This window comes from Limanda limanda, chromosome 20 (assembly GCF_963576545.1).
Source record: "Limanda limanda chromosome 20, fLimLim1.1, whole genome shotgun sequence".
Taxonomy (NCBI): Eukaryota; Metazoa; Chordata; class Actinopteri; order Pleuronectiformes; family Pleuronectidae; genus Limanda; species Limanda limanda.
Window position 1 is genome coordinate 18,298,255 of NC_083655.1, and position 15,757 is coordinate 18,314,011.

A 15,757-nucleotide genomic window follows, 5' to 3' on the forward strand; every position below is an offset into this window, starting at 1 on the left:
TAAAAAAATTGGATTGACCATGAAAAGTAAAATACTCATTTTAAATAAAAGTGATTTTCACCAGAGGTTATTAAAGTCTGGTTGACAGGTTAGTAACTGTTGGGAAACGAATCCCACACAAACTGTTGATCAGTTTTTATAGATGACTGATTGGATTTTAGTTTTGTTCGATTCAAGTGATCTTCAACAGATAAAAATCATACATGACCTAAAACTTTAAAGGAAAAATGATAAAATGAGGCAGAATTCTGAGAAACCAGGGCCAAATCAAAAGTATGACAAAAAGCAAAACAAAACCAGAACTGTTAAGATCATGATATTCATCACAGAAGATTTTAAAAATACACTTATATTTCAACAACTCACTATTTAATACGTTATAAATCTTAGTATTTTGGGAACTGACACACTGACTGTTATATACATAAAAAGATATATACACATATTTTTACATCTGTTATTTTGAATATCTGTCCCTCTTCTAGTCTTTCATACATATGCCAGATTCAGTGGAAACTTAAAGCAGAGGACACATGAGACACCTCAGAACACACACACACACACACACATGTGCACACACACGCGCTGCAGGAACATCAAGAGGAAGCTGAATGTAATCTCTCAGCGTGGCCCGCAGCGAGCAGCCTTGCTCAGCACTCGCTCCACCTCGTGCTTCTTAATCAAAACTGGCACTGTGGCAATTACCTAATTAGACATCAATTAATCCACACCCTTCAGGTCGGCGGCCGCGTCTGACCCGCGGAGCGACGGCACGAACGCCTTCGAAGAAACGGAGGAATCCCATTAAAGGAGGCCCGAGCGTCAGAGGTGCTGCTGCATTCGAGAAAAAACCTCCAGAAATATACTGCAATTCATTTCCTAATTAACAGGTAGAGATATAATTGATTGAGATGTGAAAGCTTAATCACTCAATTCAATAAGCAGGATATCAGTGTTGAGTAGATTAATTCAATTATGTAATTAAAGCCGAGGGAGAGGTGAAGCTTTAGAGTAGATTGAAGGTTAAACCGCAGACTGGCTGTTCCTTCTGTCGTCTCGGTCCAACATTCTCACACACACACACACACACACACACACACACACACACACACACACACACACACACACACACACACACACACACACACACACACACACACACACACACACACACACACACACACACACACACACACACACACACACACACACACACACACACACACACACACACACACACACGAGTCCCACATTTAGTTTGTCTTTTTTATTAGACATAGCAATTTCACAAACAGCAGTTAGCCTGATAATTACATTCAAAATGTGCAGCTGACCATGCGCAAACACTCCAGATACACCTCCAAACAAAAGTCACAGTCCATCATCGTGTGTTTGTTTTCTCCACGAGCTTCGTTTTCTCATGTCTTCATTCCAAAAATCTAAAGAAAATCATCGTTCACTGGTTCACCATCAAGGCATACACACTTCAGTCACTAGAACACATATTAACAACTATTTTCTGTCACTGTACATAAGCTCGGAAAGCTTCTTAAAGGCTCTTCTCATCCTAACACCCACACACTCACGTACGTCGACCTGCTGACATATTCTCGTTCCCTTCTCTGAATACTCTTTAATATTAGCAACGGTGAGGAGAGGGGTCGCTACGAGTACGGACACAGTTCATGTGAAATGGTGAACGCGGTCGTCGTCGTTTCCCAGTAACACAATGGTTTCAGTTGTTTCCCAACACACCACAGGACGCCAACACTGAGGTTTCATTAACAGAGCACACACGACGACCCCCGGGCAGTTCAACGGAAACTTGACCAAAAGCACGTTAAGACTACACGACACACACAGTTTGTACAAAGTGGCAAAGACGAGGATGCTTCTGCTCAGGTTTTATTCCATTTAGGTTAATTCACTCACACACACACATACACAGACAAAAACATGGAGGCTCTGTTCTCCGTCATTCAAGTCATGGGACGCTCGTGTCACAGGGTCAATGGTTAACACTGGTTGGAAAGGGGAAGTAGAGGTGAGGGAGGAGGGGTCGATGGTGTCACTAAAGGTTGTGGGGGACACGATGTGTAACTCCAGTTCATCCAAGTGCCAAAACACAGTCCGTTTACATAACACTGATTTATTTATTCCCCACCTGATCCGAAATCAGGGTGGGTTTCACACGTCACAGACAAAAAGCTCCACGACACACGAGAGGCGTCCGGCTCAGATCCATCTCCTCGGGCGTGAGGAGGTCAGCAGGTCGCCGCCGCAGTGACCCGCTTCAGTCCGGTTGAAGGAGCCCCACCGGCCCCGGTTTGAAGTTCTGAATTACTGGCCTCAGGGATCCAGTGTACGCCAAAAAACACCTGAATACTCAAATCCACCAAATCACACGGACGTTCCACACGTCGGCACGTCGCTGCTCGCAGCGGCTGCAAGGATCGGGTGAGATCTGTTCCCCGTTATTTTTTTTCTTTATATTCATGTCCAGAACTCCTGTAAGTGCAACACCTTTGTAAATTGTCCCGTCAGTGAGTGTAAATTTGATCATTTTCTCCCGACTTGCTTGGTCCACATCGTTGTTCAGTTCAGCCACAGAAAAGAGGGAATAAAGGAAAAGAAGTCACTGTTTGAAGAGGCAGCCCGGCCTCCTCTCCTGAGCGGGGGGGGGCGCCTCTACCTCCCAAAGATGCTCTCGTACTCCAGCAGGATGAGCTCCACGATCTGGTTCTGGTAGACCATGTGGACCGCGATGTTGCCCGTCTCTGTCTCGGGCCGCAGCAGCGTGGGGCCGAACACGATGGCCACGCTGGGGGTGGTCATGCGGTTGGCCTCTCCGTGGTCAATCACCCTGGGGGGGGGTAAGAACATAAGATGAGATTTAGAGATGGAGCATGTCGTGATTGGATTTAGGCGAGAGCAGCTTCAGGGTTTCATTTTTAAATAATAATAAAAAGTAAAAGCAACATTTGAGTGTTTCTACACATCTGTGGGGATTTCCGTGGAGCGCTGAGGCCTCACGACACAAGCTGTAACTGCACCCAACGCTCCAGGCAAGAGCATAATAGCATTTTAAATAGAATCTACATCCTTGCATGCAGATGCACAAAACAATAACATATTCATAGAGGGGAGGGAGAAAAAGCAGATTAAATCCGCCCGCTGATATATCTACACTTCCATAGACTGAGCGTCGTGCTATAAATTTCCTCAAGAAACACCACTTCATAGGTGCTGAATTACAGCAAACACGGCGCCATATAAATGCAAATTGGAAAACCCAGGCAAATGTCATTGTGAACATATGATACTGCCGCCGGCTCCAGTGGGCTCTATGCACGTTAAACCTGGCTGGGGTCGGTGTTTGCCCACAGGCGGATCAGTGCGAGGGAAGGTAAACACGCAGAGCAGAAACCGGCACGGGAGTCAAACAGGAGTCGGAAGGAATACAGTCGTCCGCACGGCCATTTATGATCTGTGCACGTGAAACTCATTTAAGTCGGTGTAGGGAAGGAGTTGATGTCAGCAGTCAGGCGTGATGAGGAGGAGCAGCAGACACAGGTGGGGTAAGAGGAGCAGTTTAGTGTCTGAGAATCGAAACGTGAGCTGATCAAACGCTGCTGTAGAATTCATGTGTTTGTAGTTAGAGCAGCGTCACGTTGACATCTTCTCCAGCCTATTTTTTAACATGTAGGACGATTCTATTTCACGCTGAGATATTTGGATTCTTTTTGGTTTGTCTGTCATGTGTTCGACACGTCATCAACAGACTCTGGATAATCTCCTGCTGGATCGTCACATGGGCTCATTCCAACATTCCTGCCGAGTAAAGACTCGGGCGATTGTCCGCAGCAACAAACTCAGACTTTTGTTTCCTCTCGTTCAGCCCTTATGAATAAGGTTTTTGTGTTTTGCCCTAGATATTTTACTCTATATTTTACATTTTCTTTGATATTGATTTTACTTCGCTTATTAATAGTTTTGTTATCTGTTCTTCTTAAGTGATTAGGAAGGAATGCGTTGACTGATCAGACATTATTATGAGATCATATCATTGCAAAGTTTAAAGATTTGACCCATATTTGACAGTGGTTTTACACGTGTGGACCCAACTATGTATTTAAATAGACACAGGACACAAGAAAAAAATATTAGACAAATAGAAGACTTGCATCAGGACAAGAATAGAGAAGTGTTCAGTTCCAACTTTAAATGTTGTTTTAATTCGATGATACACACACTTCTGAGTCTGTGATCTAAAATATTGAGTTGAACCTCCTCTCATAACTCAACTCCTCTAAACAAATGATGTAACCAGAATACAATATTTTATTATTAGTTAATAATAAATTAATAATATCTATGACTGAAGGAATGAATGTGTGTGTGCTCTTACCTGCGCAGGTGCTCAAAGAGGTTTTGCATTGTGTCGTGGTTTGGTTTTGGCAAGTTCTTGATCAATTCTTTGATTGAATTCACCCTCTGTTTGTAGTCGGAACATTCTGAGGCAGAGAAACACAGCAGGTCAGTGAAAGCACGTGGACAGAGCCCCATCTAGTGGCCAAATTAGGAACTCAAATCATGGAGCTGTGAGCTTTATTTTAATGTGTATCTTAATCCTTTAATGCCTCGTCACAGTGTTCCATGAATCACGCTACTCACTGATGGCCTCAACAAAGTCCTCGAAGGATCCGTATGTGAAGAGCGGCTCAGGAAGCTCCCTGAAGAACATCTTGAGAGCTCCGGTGGTGACGTGGATGTCTTCCCACTTGCTGTCGTCCAGCTCCACCGTCTCATCTGATGGACGGGGGGGGGAGACAAGCAGAGACGACAAGGTTTCAGTACAACAAGCCTCCTGACAGGGGACACATGGAGGTGGTGCTGGTGGTAGGATTGAAAGTTGAACTCTACCGTGATTCACAGCAAAGCGAAGCTTCTGTATCACTGCCAGGTTCCCACTGACTCGGTACAAGCCGTCAACATCGAGACCTGCAGGACGAGAGTGATGGAAAGATGAAACAGAGAGTTTTAATGAGGAAATGATGAAACAAACAGTTGACTGATCAAACACTGTGTGTCTAAGATAAATTGCAAACAAAACAGTACAAACTAAATACATGGAACAAAGGCATAAGGAGACACAGTCAGCAGTCAGTCATGTTACCGACTGTGTCTGCTTTCGGTTATTTTGCAGAATCACCCTTAAACCGCCACTGATAAGAGCTGACATGAGCCCACATGTCTGAACCAATGGAAAAAATACAGGCAAAGGTCAACCACAGATCAATAAGCATAACTATCTACAGAGGTAGACCGTGAGACACTGTCGAAAGTTAAGATCATCATGGATGTTTCAGGTTTACATTCTGGTTCACATTCAGCTGAAAATTATGCGACCGGGCTGAAAGGTTTTATAAATGTAGTTTGAACCACAGATTATGAGACCTTAACCTTACAGCAGTCCTAACTGTTTTAGATTTGTCCTAAAATGAACATCTACAGAATAAAGTTACGACTGAAGCTTAATTACAGAGTTTAGTCTGAATCACTGCTGTAATGTCTCTGCATTATGAGGCGTCATTTATTTAGATGAGTTAAATGATGATCAAATTAAATGAATGTATTTAAAAAGTGATGAATGCTTGGGGCCAAATTTGAAATCCTATATAATAGCAGACAGTTAATAAAGCAGCAAAAAATATATATCATATATATTGTACTAAATTAATCTTCAAATTCAGCTCTTTTAAACAAACAAATCTGCAGCTGTATATTCATTTAGAAAAACTGTGCCCATGTATTTTCCTCTATTGTTATGAACACAGTTTTTGAATGACAGTCAGATAGAAAATGAAATGGATGTAGTCAGACAGCTGCTGCTCATACCTGTGTTCTCCACATGGTCGATGCACATTCTAACAAAGTTGGGCACTGATGTGTTCTCCCGCTGGCACAGGCTGGACAGACTGCAGCCAAACACCTGATCTGTGAATTGGCAAAAACACTTTGTTGATCTAAAATTACAATTTTCAAACAGTGACACATATTCACATGCGTTAAACATGAAGCTGCAGAGTCTGAATCCTGTCTGGATACCTTTGATGTATCCTTTGTCTCTGACGGCCTGATACGTGGGTCGACGTGTGAGGAACTTCTTGAGCTTCAACCTGGTTTTCTTCTGGTCTGATGAGTCCATGCTCACAGAGGTCTTCATCACTGAGGGAACACACAGAGGATATGGGGGGAATTCTTTCAGACACTGATGGTTTAACAGAGTTATGTTGGAGTGACACATCCATATTACTACAATTTTCATTTTAAACCTAAATGATCTCAGGCCACACAGCATTTTAGCTTCATAGTAATAATCCCGTCCATATTAACACATCTGAAAACAGATGTCACATGATTATTTACGTTCATTTGTATGCAGATTGTCTTCTTTGCCATTGGTCACCTACTTACAGAAAACATGAAGTAGCTACATGTAACAACAATTGTGAAAAGTAAGAGCAGGGTTTTCTTGAACTGACGACGAGGTGAAACTGTGACAGACATCGTTCGGATTGCTTTACTTCACCACTGGTAGTGGAGTCGTGACTGATAAGTACCAATCAGGAAAAGGATGCGGGTGATAGCACGATCATTTCAAAACATCTTCGTCCTTGCACATCCAAAATTAAAATGCAAGCCTGGAGTTTAAAAATTAATCACTAGAGTTTTCAAACAAAAATGTAGCCTGTAGTGCAAGTATCTATTTTAGGGGCAGGAAAACATCGAACAGCTGCATAAACGTAGCTCCAGTGATGCGTTTAGAAGTGAAACGTAGCGCGGATGTGGTCTTGTGTTGGAGCAGTGTCAAGGACTCGCACCTCTGTTCTTCTTCGAGTCCCGGTGGTCTTTCTCCTTGTCCTGTTTCTCAGTTCCAGGAGACTCAGGCATGTCCTCCTCAATGGCCTCATCTGACTCCCAGGCCTGGACAGGATGAGACACACAAATGTTTTGATTCAGAGACTGCACTCAGTTAGTCTGATTTGAACTCAGGAAGCACCAGGTAGGAAAACAATATCTGTATTAAATAATGGGAACATCATAGACTGTAGCTTAGTCTTTTTAGGTGTTTCTCCAATCAAGTCATTTTTTTATTCTTGATTGAGCCAAAGAAATGTAACTGAATTATTGCAGATAAAACACAGATCTACTCTATGGCATCTCAATATTTTGGTTAAGTCCACATGCAAATGAAAATAAACATAAGGGTCCCCTCACATGTGTGTTGATGGTCTCTGTCAGGGCCCGGAACCAGTCATTGATCACGCTGTCGATCTCGGACTGGATCAGCAGCTCTGTCCCATGACGGGTCTTCAGCTGGGAGAGGACAGGGCAGCATTACTCCCTCTCTTTCATCAAAATGGTCACTTTAAACAGTAAAGGTTGATCTAAACCTAACAGCAAGTACCTCAATGACGTGCTTCTTGCTGGACTTGTCCTTGGACGCCCAGTCCACAGAGCCTCCTCGCAGATCGACGGTAAACTCGGGCTTGGATTGGTTGCTGCCAAACTTCTGGAATCAAGGCAAAACAGCATGAGAGTCCATTGTGCAACACAGATATTATTTTAAAAAGGCAAGTTTTCAGGCAGACTTTCAGGAATCAAGACAACATGTTAACGTCAAAAACCAATCAGTTTAATTTCAAAATGTTTCAATCCCTTGTTATCAAACTTTAAAAGCAAAAACTGAATGTACTGCAACAAACTTACATGTTACTTATCTAATAAGAAAAAAGTTAGAAGTTGTTATTGTCACACAAATATTAATACACAGGTAAGATTATTTTCAGACTTTTGGACATAAAACTGAAGCCATTCAATGACTCAAATTCTGTGATTTTTGCCAGAATAATATCATGTGATGAAATGAAGAAATAAAAATATGAATGGTAAAATGATGTCTGATAATTGTTGGTTATGTTTTATAAGCATTTGTTTGATACTTAGGGTAGATTTCACAAAAACTACAGGGCAGATTACCAAAACATTTTGGTGGGGATCAGTGGAAGGATCTAGGAATTTTCTTTTTTTCTTTTCTTTAATTAGCCTAGGTGGAGATATTCACTGTCTGGGTACCCTGCTAGTTGTTTAATGTCATCAAAAGTGCAACTGACTGCAGGAGGGAATGCTGACTTCAGATCAGCCATAAAACTGAATTTTAGGAAAATCGAAAATGACATGTTTGCAACACACAACGCAGAGGGAAGTGTGCCGTTGGCCTGGGTGATACAAATACTGACCATGGACCACACTGTCCACAGTTTGAGTTTGGACATTTGTAAATGTCATTTCCCATCTTTCTCACCATGATGTCCTTCCAATACAAACTCTCTATAAAGGCATTCAACACAGAGACCTCATATTTAGGTTCTCTTGTCAAATCCAATAGATAAATCCTGATGAAATTCTCCTTCACAAGCCTCTGGGGGCTGGACTGTTATGAGTTCTGTCTGTGAGTAGTGAGTGAACTTGTCTGTAGAACTGTACGATTTTCTAGCTTCCGTTTGAGTCTTAAGTATACCACATACTATAATAAACCGGTTGATTAACAAACAGAACTCCTGCCCTCTCCTCGTCTGTGAAACATTCCAACATCATCTTTTAAATTTGATATGGTGAACCTGCTTGCATGCTGGTTGGCTGTTTATATCCTGTAGACGGTCTGAATCCACCTGATGAATCAATGTCCTGAGTTATGGTTTCTACCAAATCCAGAGGTTAATATCTGTCCTTTTAGCTGCTAAAAGTGTAACTGTGTTCACCAGCTGGGGTACAATTGTGTCTCTTTGCTATTTGGTGATGGGGAGGAAGCGTACAGTGGGTTTATCACAACTGTTTTGAAACTGCAAAGAGCTGCCTGCTGTGGAAACATTGAGCTGTAAGACACTGGGGTGGAGGGATAGAGCTGAGGGTCCGGAGATAAATCGGAACCTTTCTTATATTATCAATCAAATTTATTCACAGTAATTTTAAGTATTGATTAGTGCGGCTAAATTAGGCTTCACACACACATCAGTGTTCCAGTCAGTCAGAGCAGGCTTGGGTGAACGAATGAGACACAGGCGGGAGCAACAACACATGCAGAGAGACAGAGAGGACATACAGCGGCAGCCTGCACAGGCCTACAGTTCACATAGGAGACAGCAGGACGGGGCTTGACTGAGCGCTTCCAGTTGCTAAGGAGAGTGAGGAGCAGCTCTGGGATGGAGCCACTGCGGTAGTACGACTTCAGAGAGGAGGAGAAGGGAGGAGAAGGAGAAGGTGGAAGAGGTGGAGGAGAAGGGAGAGGATGAGAGGACAGTATGAAAAGAGGAGAGAGGAGAGGAGAGGAGAAAGAAGGAGAAGGAGAAGAGAGGAGAGGAATCAGGAGTGGAGAAGGAGGAGATATGAGAGAAACAAATCAGAGGATGACATACAGCACAGTGGGCAATGATGACAGGTGACCATGTAGAAATAAGGAAGAGAGAAACAGCGATGAGACTTTCTCTCGGGGCTGATGGGGTACCTACCCAGCTCGTACTGCCCCCCTGACCCTTGGCAAAGAGCAGAGAGTGACCCTGCAGCACCGTCCATGACGACGTCCAGTTCTTCCTGTTGGTCACAATAAAAAAAACTGTCAATGTGAGTCTTAGATTTTTAGGAAATCCTCTAAACTTCATCTGACCTTTTGAAAACATAGAATTTCTACCTGACTTTCTTTCCATTTTCTGTGATTTTGGTGACATTGAGGACGCCACACTTCTCTGAGGGCTGAGGAGGAAGACACATGTGGATCAGAACCTGCTGGAACACATGCACTTAAACACACAACACACACGCTGAAGCTTGAGAAGCAAGTGGGCAGAGCTGGAGGTTGGAAGTGCTTGATGTTATGTCCTAATATCACCAGCAGAGGGCACTGTACAACTGGAGCGAAGTGCTGACTGCTGCGTGTGAGCTGGTTGAAATATTAGATAGCACCTAATGTCCGCTGACAGATGATACCTTTTTTTTTATCAACAACATACAGATAAATTCCCTTAGCATACAATTTACAAAAAATTTATATTCGTATTTATAACTCAGCTAATCGCATTTTATTTTCACCTTGAAATGTAATATAAAGAAATTCTTGCTGCTCTTTCATACAGTAACTTGAACCCACACTTGAACTAACAAATGTATCTTCAACTTTAATCTTCATATCACAAGATATTTATCATGTGGGAACAAGTTATCTTATCTCAAGATAAAGAAATATCACCTTGCGAGACTTATAAGTGTAGATTCTGCTGTTGTCTTAGATGTGATGCGGTTAGCTGTGGAATGTAGCATGCAGTCAATGACAGAAACCAAATGAAAATGTTAAGAAGATGAGGGATGAGAGCTGTTGTATTTGGATGCAGGTGGAAGCCGGGTGATGAAGATGGGTGCAGTGCAGTGCAAGCTGGGATACTAACGGTTGAGGGGTGTTTAGGAGATGAGGGGCAGGAGTCAGAATCTGGAGAACTCTGCTTGGGCACCGGAGCACACTCCTACCGATAAGAGGCACAACATGATGAGATCCTATTAACCATCAGCTGACTACAACTAACATGGAGACGGTCAGTGGGATGGTGGTGAGGAGAGAGGATCAAGAATCTACAGTGGAATCACAGGGTTGAGCTCGATGTTAGTTCAGGTAAGTGAGATATAAAGATTGAGGTAAAGGCAGGTTAAGATTTCAGTCGTGAAAAACATGCTTTAGAGCTTCTGAGGGAAATGTGTCGATTCAGAGAAGGAGATTCATTCCAAGATGCTGATTTCTCGCCGTTTATCTGCAGCTTCAAGTACAATCAATACATGGATTCGATCATTTCCTGGTGATTTCGCTTACAAGGCGTATTTAACGCAGCGTTTTACTGAGACAACGAATCAAAACGGATCATCTGCTGATTGGAGGAGAGAGGGCAGATGAGACTTGGATACCAACTTTATCTCTGTAAAGAGAGAGACGGAATCTCCTCCTCTCAGAAGAGAAATGCCGGAATTTGAATGAGAGCTGCAACAAAACCACCACAGAGTCAACCTCCAAAACCTTTGTCATTGGGAGTTCTAACTTTCGCCAGACCATCTTTCTTTCTTTCGTTCTTGAATTTTTTCTTTCTTGAATTCTTTATTTCATTTTGTTTAAATGTAAATATAAAAATGGGAAAACATGACTGAATGGGGTAAAATAACATTGTATTATAATAAAACCACCCATTCGTGTTTTAATACATTTTGTCATGACAGTCACATGATGCAAAATGTATCTGTAAATAAAGAATCTTCCAATCTTGTTTAAGTAATTTATATTATGCTTATTCCTACTTGCTTGTACTCTTGTAATTATTGTCTTAAATCAATAACTCACTGGTATGTAAACACCAACCTTAGGCCAACTGAATTAACAAATTAAAGGTTTGAGGGATGTCTAAGAGAACATAGCGTTTCTTTAATATTGAACTGTAATTGCATTACTTAAAAAAACAATCAAAACAATTGCACAATTATTTATTAGTGGATTTCAAGGGCACAACATCTGTAAAATAGTTGTTTATTCTGTGAAGCAGAAAGACGATTTGCATAATGGAAAGTGTTTTTGACTTGACACTCAGATTTGCTTTGAAGCTATCTGTTCTTTTACTCAATAATATATTTTTGTGACCCTGTCTGCCTGATAAGATAATCAACATAAGGGCTGAGTGCCCTTTTAAAACTCTGTGTATATTGTAAAGGGTTTACCTTACGATGAACTGGCAGGATGTAGAGAAAACTTAAATTACATCCTCAAATTGCATTTTTGTTTAAAATGTGTTTCACCATCTTAATCAACACACAAACAACCAGATTTTCCATAGAATAATTCAGCAGCTTTTGTCAAGAAACCCAAATACAGACAGATTTAGCCATTTAAAGTTTTTCCTTTGTTGACCTTAAAATGTAATTAGAACACAGGGATTAGACTCACTGCAAATAGGCCAGGTAACAGACTGATAGCTTGTCAGACCGATCACACCAAAAAGTCGCTGTGACCACATCACTTCTCAGAGTCTGAATATTTGACAGTCGGGGTCTTTACAATGTCCTACCTTGTCGTTGAGGTCTAACACATAGGTGCTGTGTCTCCACTTGGTGAGGACGATGGGCTCCTGCTGCTTCCTCTCCAGACTGCGACTCTTGGGAACCTCGCCGGACTGAGGGGAGACGTTGTACTGCAGAGACAGAGAGGAGAGCTGAAGCTGAGCTGTTACACAGTCATTCTAACAGACTCCAAAGTGTCCTCCCTCTCCCCATACCTCTCCTTTCACGATCCACAGCACCATTGGACTCAAACTCCTCTCACAAACCCTGCATAGTCCTCTAAAGTCACCAGATGACGAACACACCCATGTTCATACCACTGCCTGTTCACTCAGAATGGAGCGATCTATTCTGATCAGCTCTAAAGCCTCCAGATTACCGAGAGAAAGAGCCGGTAATAGTTTCTAACCCTAGCCAGAGTTCAGCACATACTTGGCTCCTGTGTGAACTTCTCAGACTCTCATCCATTTAAATTAACAGGACTACACACCACAGGGAGGGGAAGTCACATTAAAGTCTGTTATTAGGTATTGGCTGTGCTGGGTGATATATTATGAGAAGGAGATCATTTTACAGGGGATAGTGAAGGCTATTAAATGATACTAGAAGTGTTGACAGGTTATATTCATATGATCTCTTACCTTGGGCAGCTCCCACTCTGACCTGGATCCGTCAGCACTGTAGTAGTAAGGTCGGCCTTGTTCATCCACATGCTTTATCCACTGTCAACATAAACAGCAGTCAGCAAACAAAAGCAAAAAATAAACCATATTTCACTTGACGTCTGAGGAACAACATGGAGAAGCAGATGGTAACTCTCTGAAGTACAATCAGAAACATGCCGCACCTTCTCCTGTGTGAATTCAGACACGTAGAGTGTGTGTCCATGTTCGTCCAGCTCCTCAGACCAGCCTCTAGGGGGCGACCCGTACTGGCTGTCGGATTGACTGGAGTGGGTGCTGTGACAGTTTTCCTCTGAGGACAGCAGCTGTGAAGGACGGACAGGGAGGACGGAACAGATACGGAGCTTAGTGGTTAAAGATTTAAATGAAACAATACAGACCATCTTGGACAATGTTCCCCACCAACTCCATGACATGTTAAGCACAAGAGCAATAAACTATTTCTCCCATCAGACACTGATTCACTAGAACGGCCCGTACTTTTCCTAATTTTATTCAACTTTTATGCATGGTGTTATAATGCACCTTTAATTTAGTTTTTTTTTATAAATAAAACTTTCATAGTCTAACCTTTAATATTTTCTGTTTCTATTTATTGTCATTGTCTTGATCGGTACATATTTCTATTCTTTGCCAGGGTGACTGTAACAAAACCAAAATTAAAATAGCCTGTTGACATGGGTTCAGCCAAGATGTCCTCACAAGACACCTGTATGCACACAGACATGCAATCTACATTTGGGCTACGCATTGACCTTAACTAGGACCTCAGAAACAACATGTTGCCTCATTAGGACCAGGCCTTAGTCCGTGAGGTCTACTGGTCCCAAAGATGTAACACAATGAGTGCACGCACGCACTCAATTATTTTCCAGTGTTGTTATGTGGTGCAATATTAGCAGACTGATTAAATGATTGCATAACTGTGATGTGTCCATCTTGTTCCATTTGATTACAAATTAAATTTGAATTATAATCACATTGATACGATTCATTTTCTTTGACTCATAAATACAGCAGTGAATTACAGCAGTGATTACAATCCAATAATACTAGAGAGATAGAATTAGACGCCCTTAATCGCTCACACATGATACTGCAACACACCAAAACACCACACGGGGGCACTGTTAGATAGTAAGACAGGAGCTGACAGGAAACCATGACTTCCTATGAAAAGCTACTCTTGTTTTCCTTCCTTCAGTGGCAACAACACCATTTTAAAAGTCCTCAGAGATCCAGCACATGTTCACCACAGCCTGTTTATTGAACCCACACTGCCACACAGTCCATTTACTGACTGTCTCTGTCCTTTTGAACTTAGGATTCAACTTCAGCTACTCCTCACAAACTAAATACCTGAATCCAGTGTTCCAGCACGTGATCACACCTACTGTTTCCTGTGGGTCAAACACAACTGGAAAGTTGTGTTACCGTGCCTGTTTTGTTATTTAGCAGCAGTTTAGGAGTCAACCAGGACTTGTAAACACAAGTCACATGGTCTCGCAATTATTTGGACTTTTTATGAGGTTCATAACTTAATAGACCACAAAGAGAACTTGACTTAAACCTCGCTCACCTCACTCTCCACCGTGCCCTGGCTGTCCCCTCGCATACTGCTGCTGCTGCCGCTGGTGTCCCTGGTGCGGGGGGGCTTCCAGGTCCTCTCCCCGCTGGCTCGGTTGTAGTAGAAATGCCTGCCGCTCAGGTCCTTGTGGGTCTCCCAGTCGCCCAGGATGTGAAGGGGTGAGCCGGAGGGGATGGGCGGCAGGCTGGACTGCGAGATCTTCAGCTCCTGGAGGTTGGTGTAGACAGGAGAGTCGGACCGGCCCGGACCTGTAGGTGATGTTGTCTGGAGAAGGAAGAGAGATAGGGGCTCAGATCTGATTGACATTATCCTAACATCTACTGGGTATGAAGGTGAAGTAGAAGAGCATCTCAGACAGTTTGCATGGACAGAATGCAGCTTCTGATCCAATCGATGACCATGTGGTTTGCAGACACCTCTAAACTGCATCAGTTCAATTTCAATGAGGTGCTTAAAGCAGATGGAACATAGTTATGTTCAATGAATACGTTTTTACATTATTTATCGGTCGCCTAAAAGTCCAGAAGCAGCTGCTATGGACAGGAAGGGTGTTAGCATGCAAGCTATATTTATATAAGACGTGAAAACTTAATTTAGCAAGAGCTCAACTAGAAGAAATGCAAAGACATCATATAAAACATTTGTATTACTCTATATACCGAATATGATTTAAAACGTATTTTGCTTCGTGGCTCCACTAATAATGATTAAAAAAAGTCAAACTAATATTGCAGCTGATTTGACAATTTTTTCCGATAATGCTTCTAAAATGTGACCTTATGTTCTCTAACAGACAAGCAAACAGTGAATAAACAGATTCAATATTTGCTCAAGAACATTTTTGAAAGGACACAATGCCTGAAGTTTCACTTTTCTGAGTACGAGCAAACCCCTTAGCGACCATGTAAACATAAACATTTTGTGATTGGTTAAATTATATATGAATGCAGAAAAAGCAAAGAGAAGTTAAAAGATATTAGAAGAGGACATCAGACCATAGAAGAAAATCATTACAACTTAAATTAAGCTGTTAGTCATCTTAAAAACATGTTTCTACCAGAAAGCCAGTCCTGGTTTTCTGTGAGCTGTCAGATGATTTATTTTTTGAATTATTAAACTGTTCATTTAACAATTTGTTTTTTTTACCAATTACAAAGCGCTTTGTAACTATGTTTTGACAAGTGTCACATAAAAAAAATGAAATTATTATTAATCATCCTAACGACAAATGTGATCCCACGGAGCTGACGCACACACGGTTCAATCGGTCTTTTTAAGTCTTTGAAAACTTGGCAGCATCTGAAGGTCACTGCACAAAAGCCAGAAGGCTATGTTTCCA

The 15,757-nt window shown here is 42.0% G+C and overlaps 1 protein-coding gene across 5 annotated transcripts in view; it reads right to left on the reverse strand.

Annotated features, from left to right (window-relative positions):
* Positions 1-1,252: 1,252 nt before the first annotated feature.
* Positions 1,253-15,757, reverse strand: part of arhgap12b (Rho GTPase activating protein 12b) — a 55,348-nt gene continuing 40,843 nt past the window's right edge. The window contains exons 3-19 of one of the 5 annotated variants that reach the window (XM_061093802.1): positions 14,410-14,682; positions 12,995-13,135; positions 12,789-12,869; positions 12,156-12,278; positions 11,015-11,083; positions 10,503-10,577; positions 9,752-9,813; positions 9,573-9,654; positions 7,472-7,576; positions 7,282-7,380; positions 6,885-6,987; positions 6,109-6,228; positions 5,899-5,997; positions 4,924-5,001; positions 4,675-4,809; positions 4,409-4,514; positions 1,253-2,863 (exon numbers count right to left, since the gene is read on the reverse strand). In XM_061093802.1, the coding sequence (XP_060949785.1) occupies positions 2,689-2,863; positions 4,409-4,514; positions 4,675-4,809; positions 4,924-5,001; positions 5,899-5,997; positions 6,109-6,228; positions 6,885-6,987; positions 7,282-7,380; positions 7,472-7,576; positions 9,573-9,654; positions 9,752-9,813; positions 10,503-10,577; positions 11,015-11,083; positions 12,156-12,278; positions 12,789-12,869; positions 12,995-13,135; positions 14,410-14,682 (1,926 nt within the window). In that variant the 3' untranslated portion in view covers positions 1,253-2,688. The remainder of the gene's footprint in view (positions 2,864-4,408; positions 4,515-4,674; positions 4,810-4,923; positions 5,002-5,898; positions 5,998-6,108; positions 6,229-6,884; positions 6,988-7,281; positions 7,381-7,471; positions 7,577-9,572; positions 9,655-9,751; positions 9,814-10,502; positions 10,578-11,014; positions 11,084-12,155; positions 12,279-12,788; positions 12,870-12,994; positions 13,136-14,409; positions 14,683-15,757) is intronic. The other 4 variants (XM_061093804.1, XM_061093803.1, XM_061093806.1 and 1 more) reach the window with 4 other exon arrangements.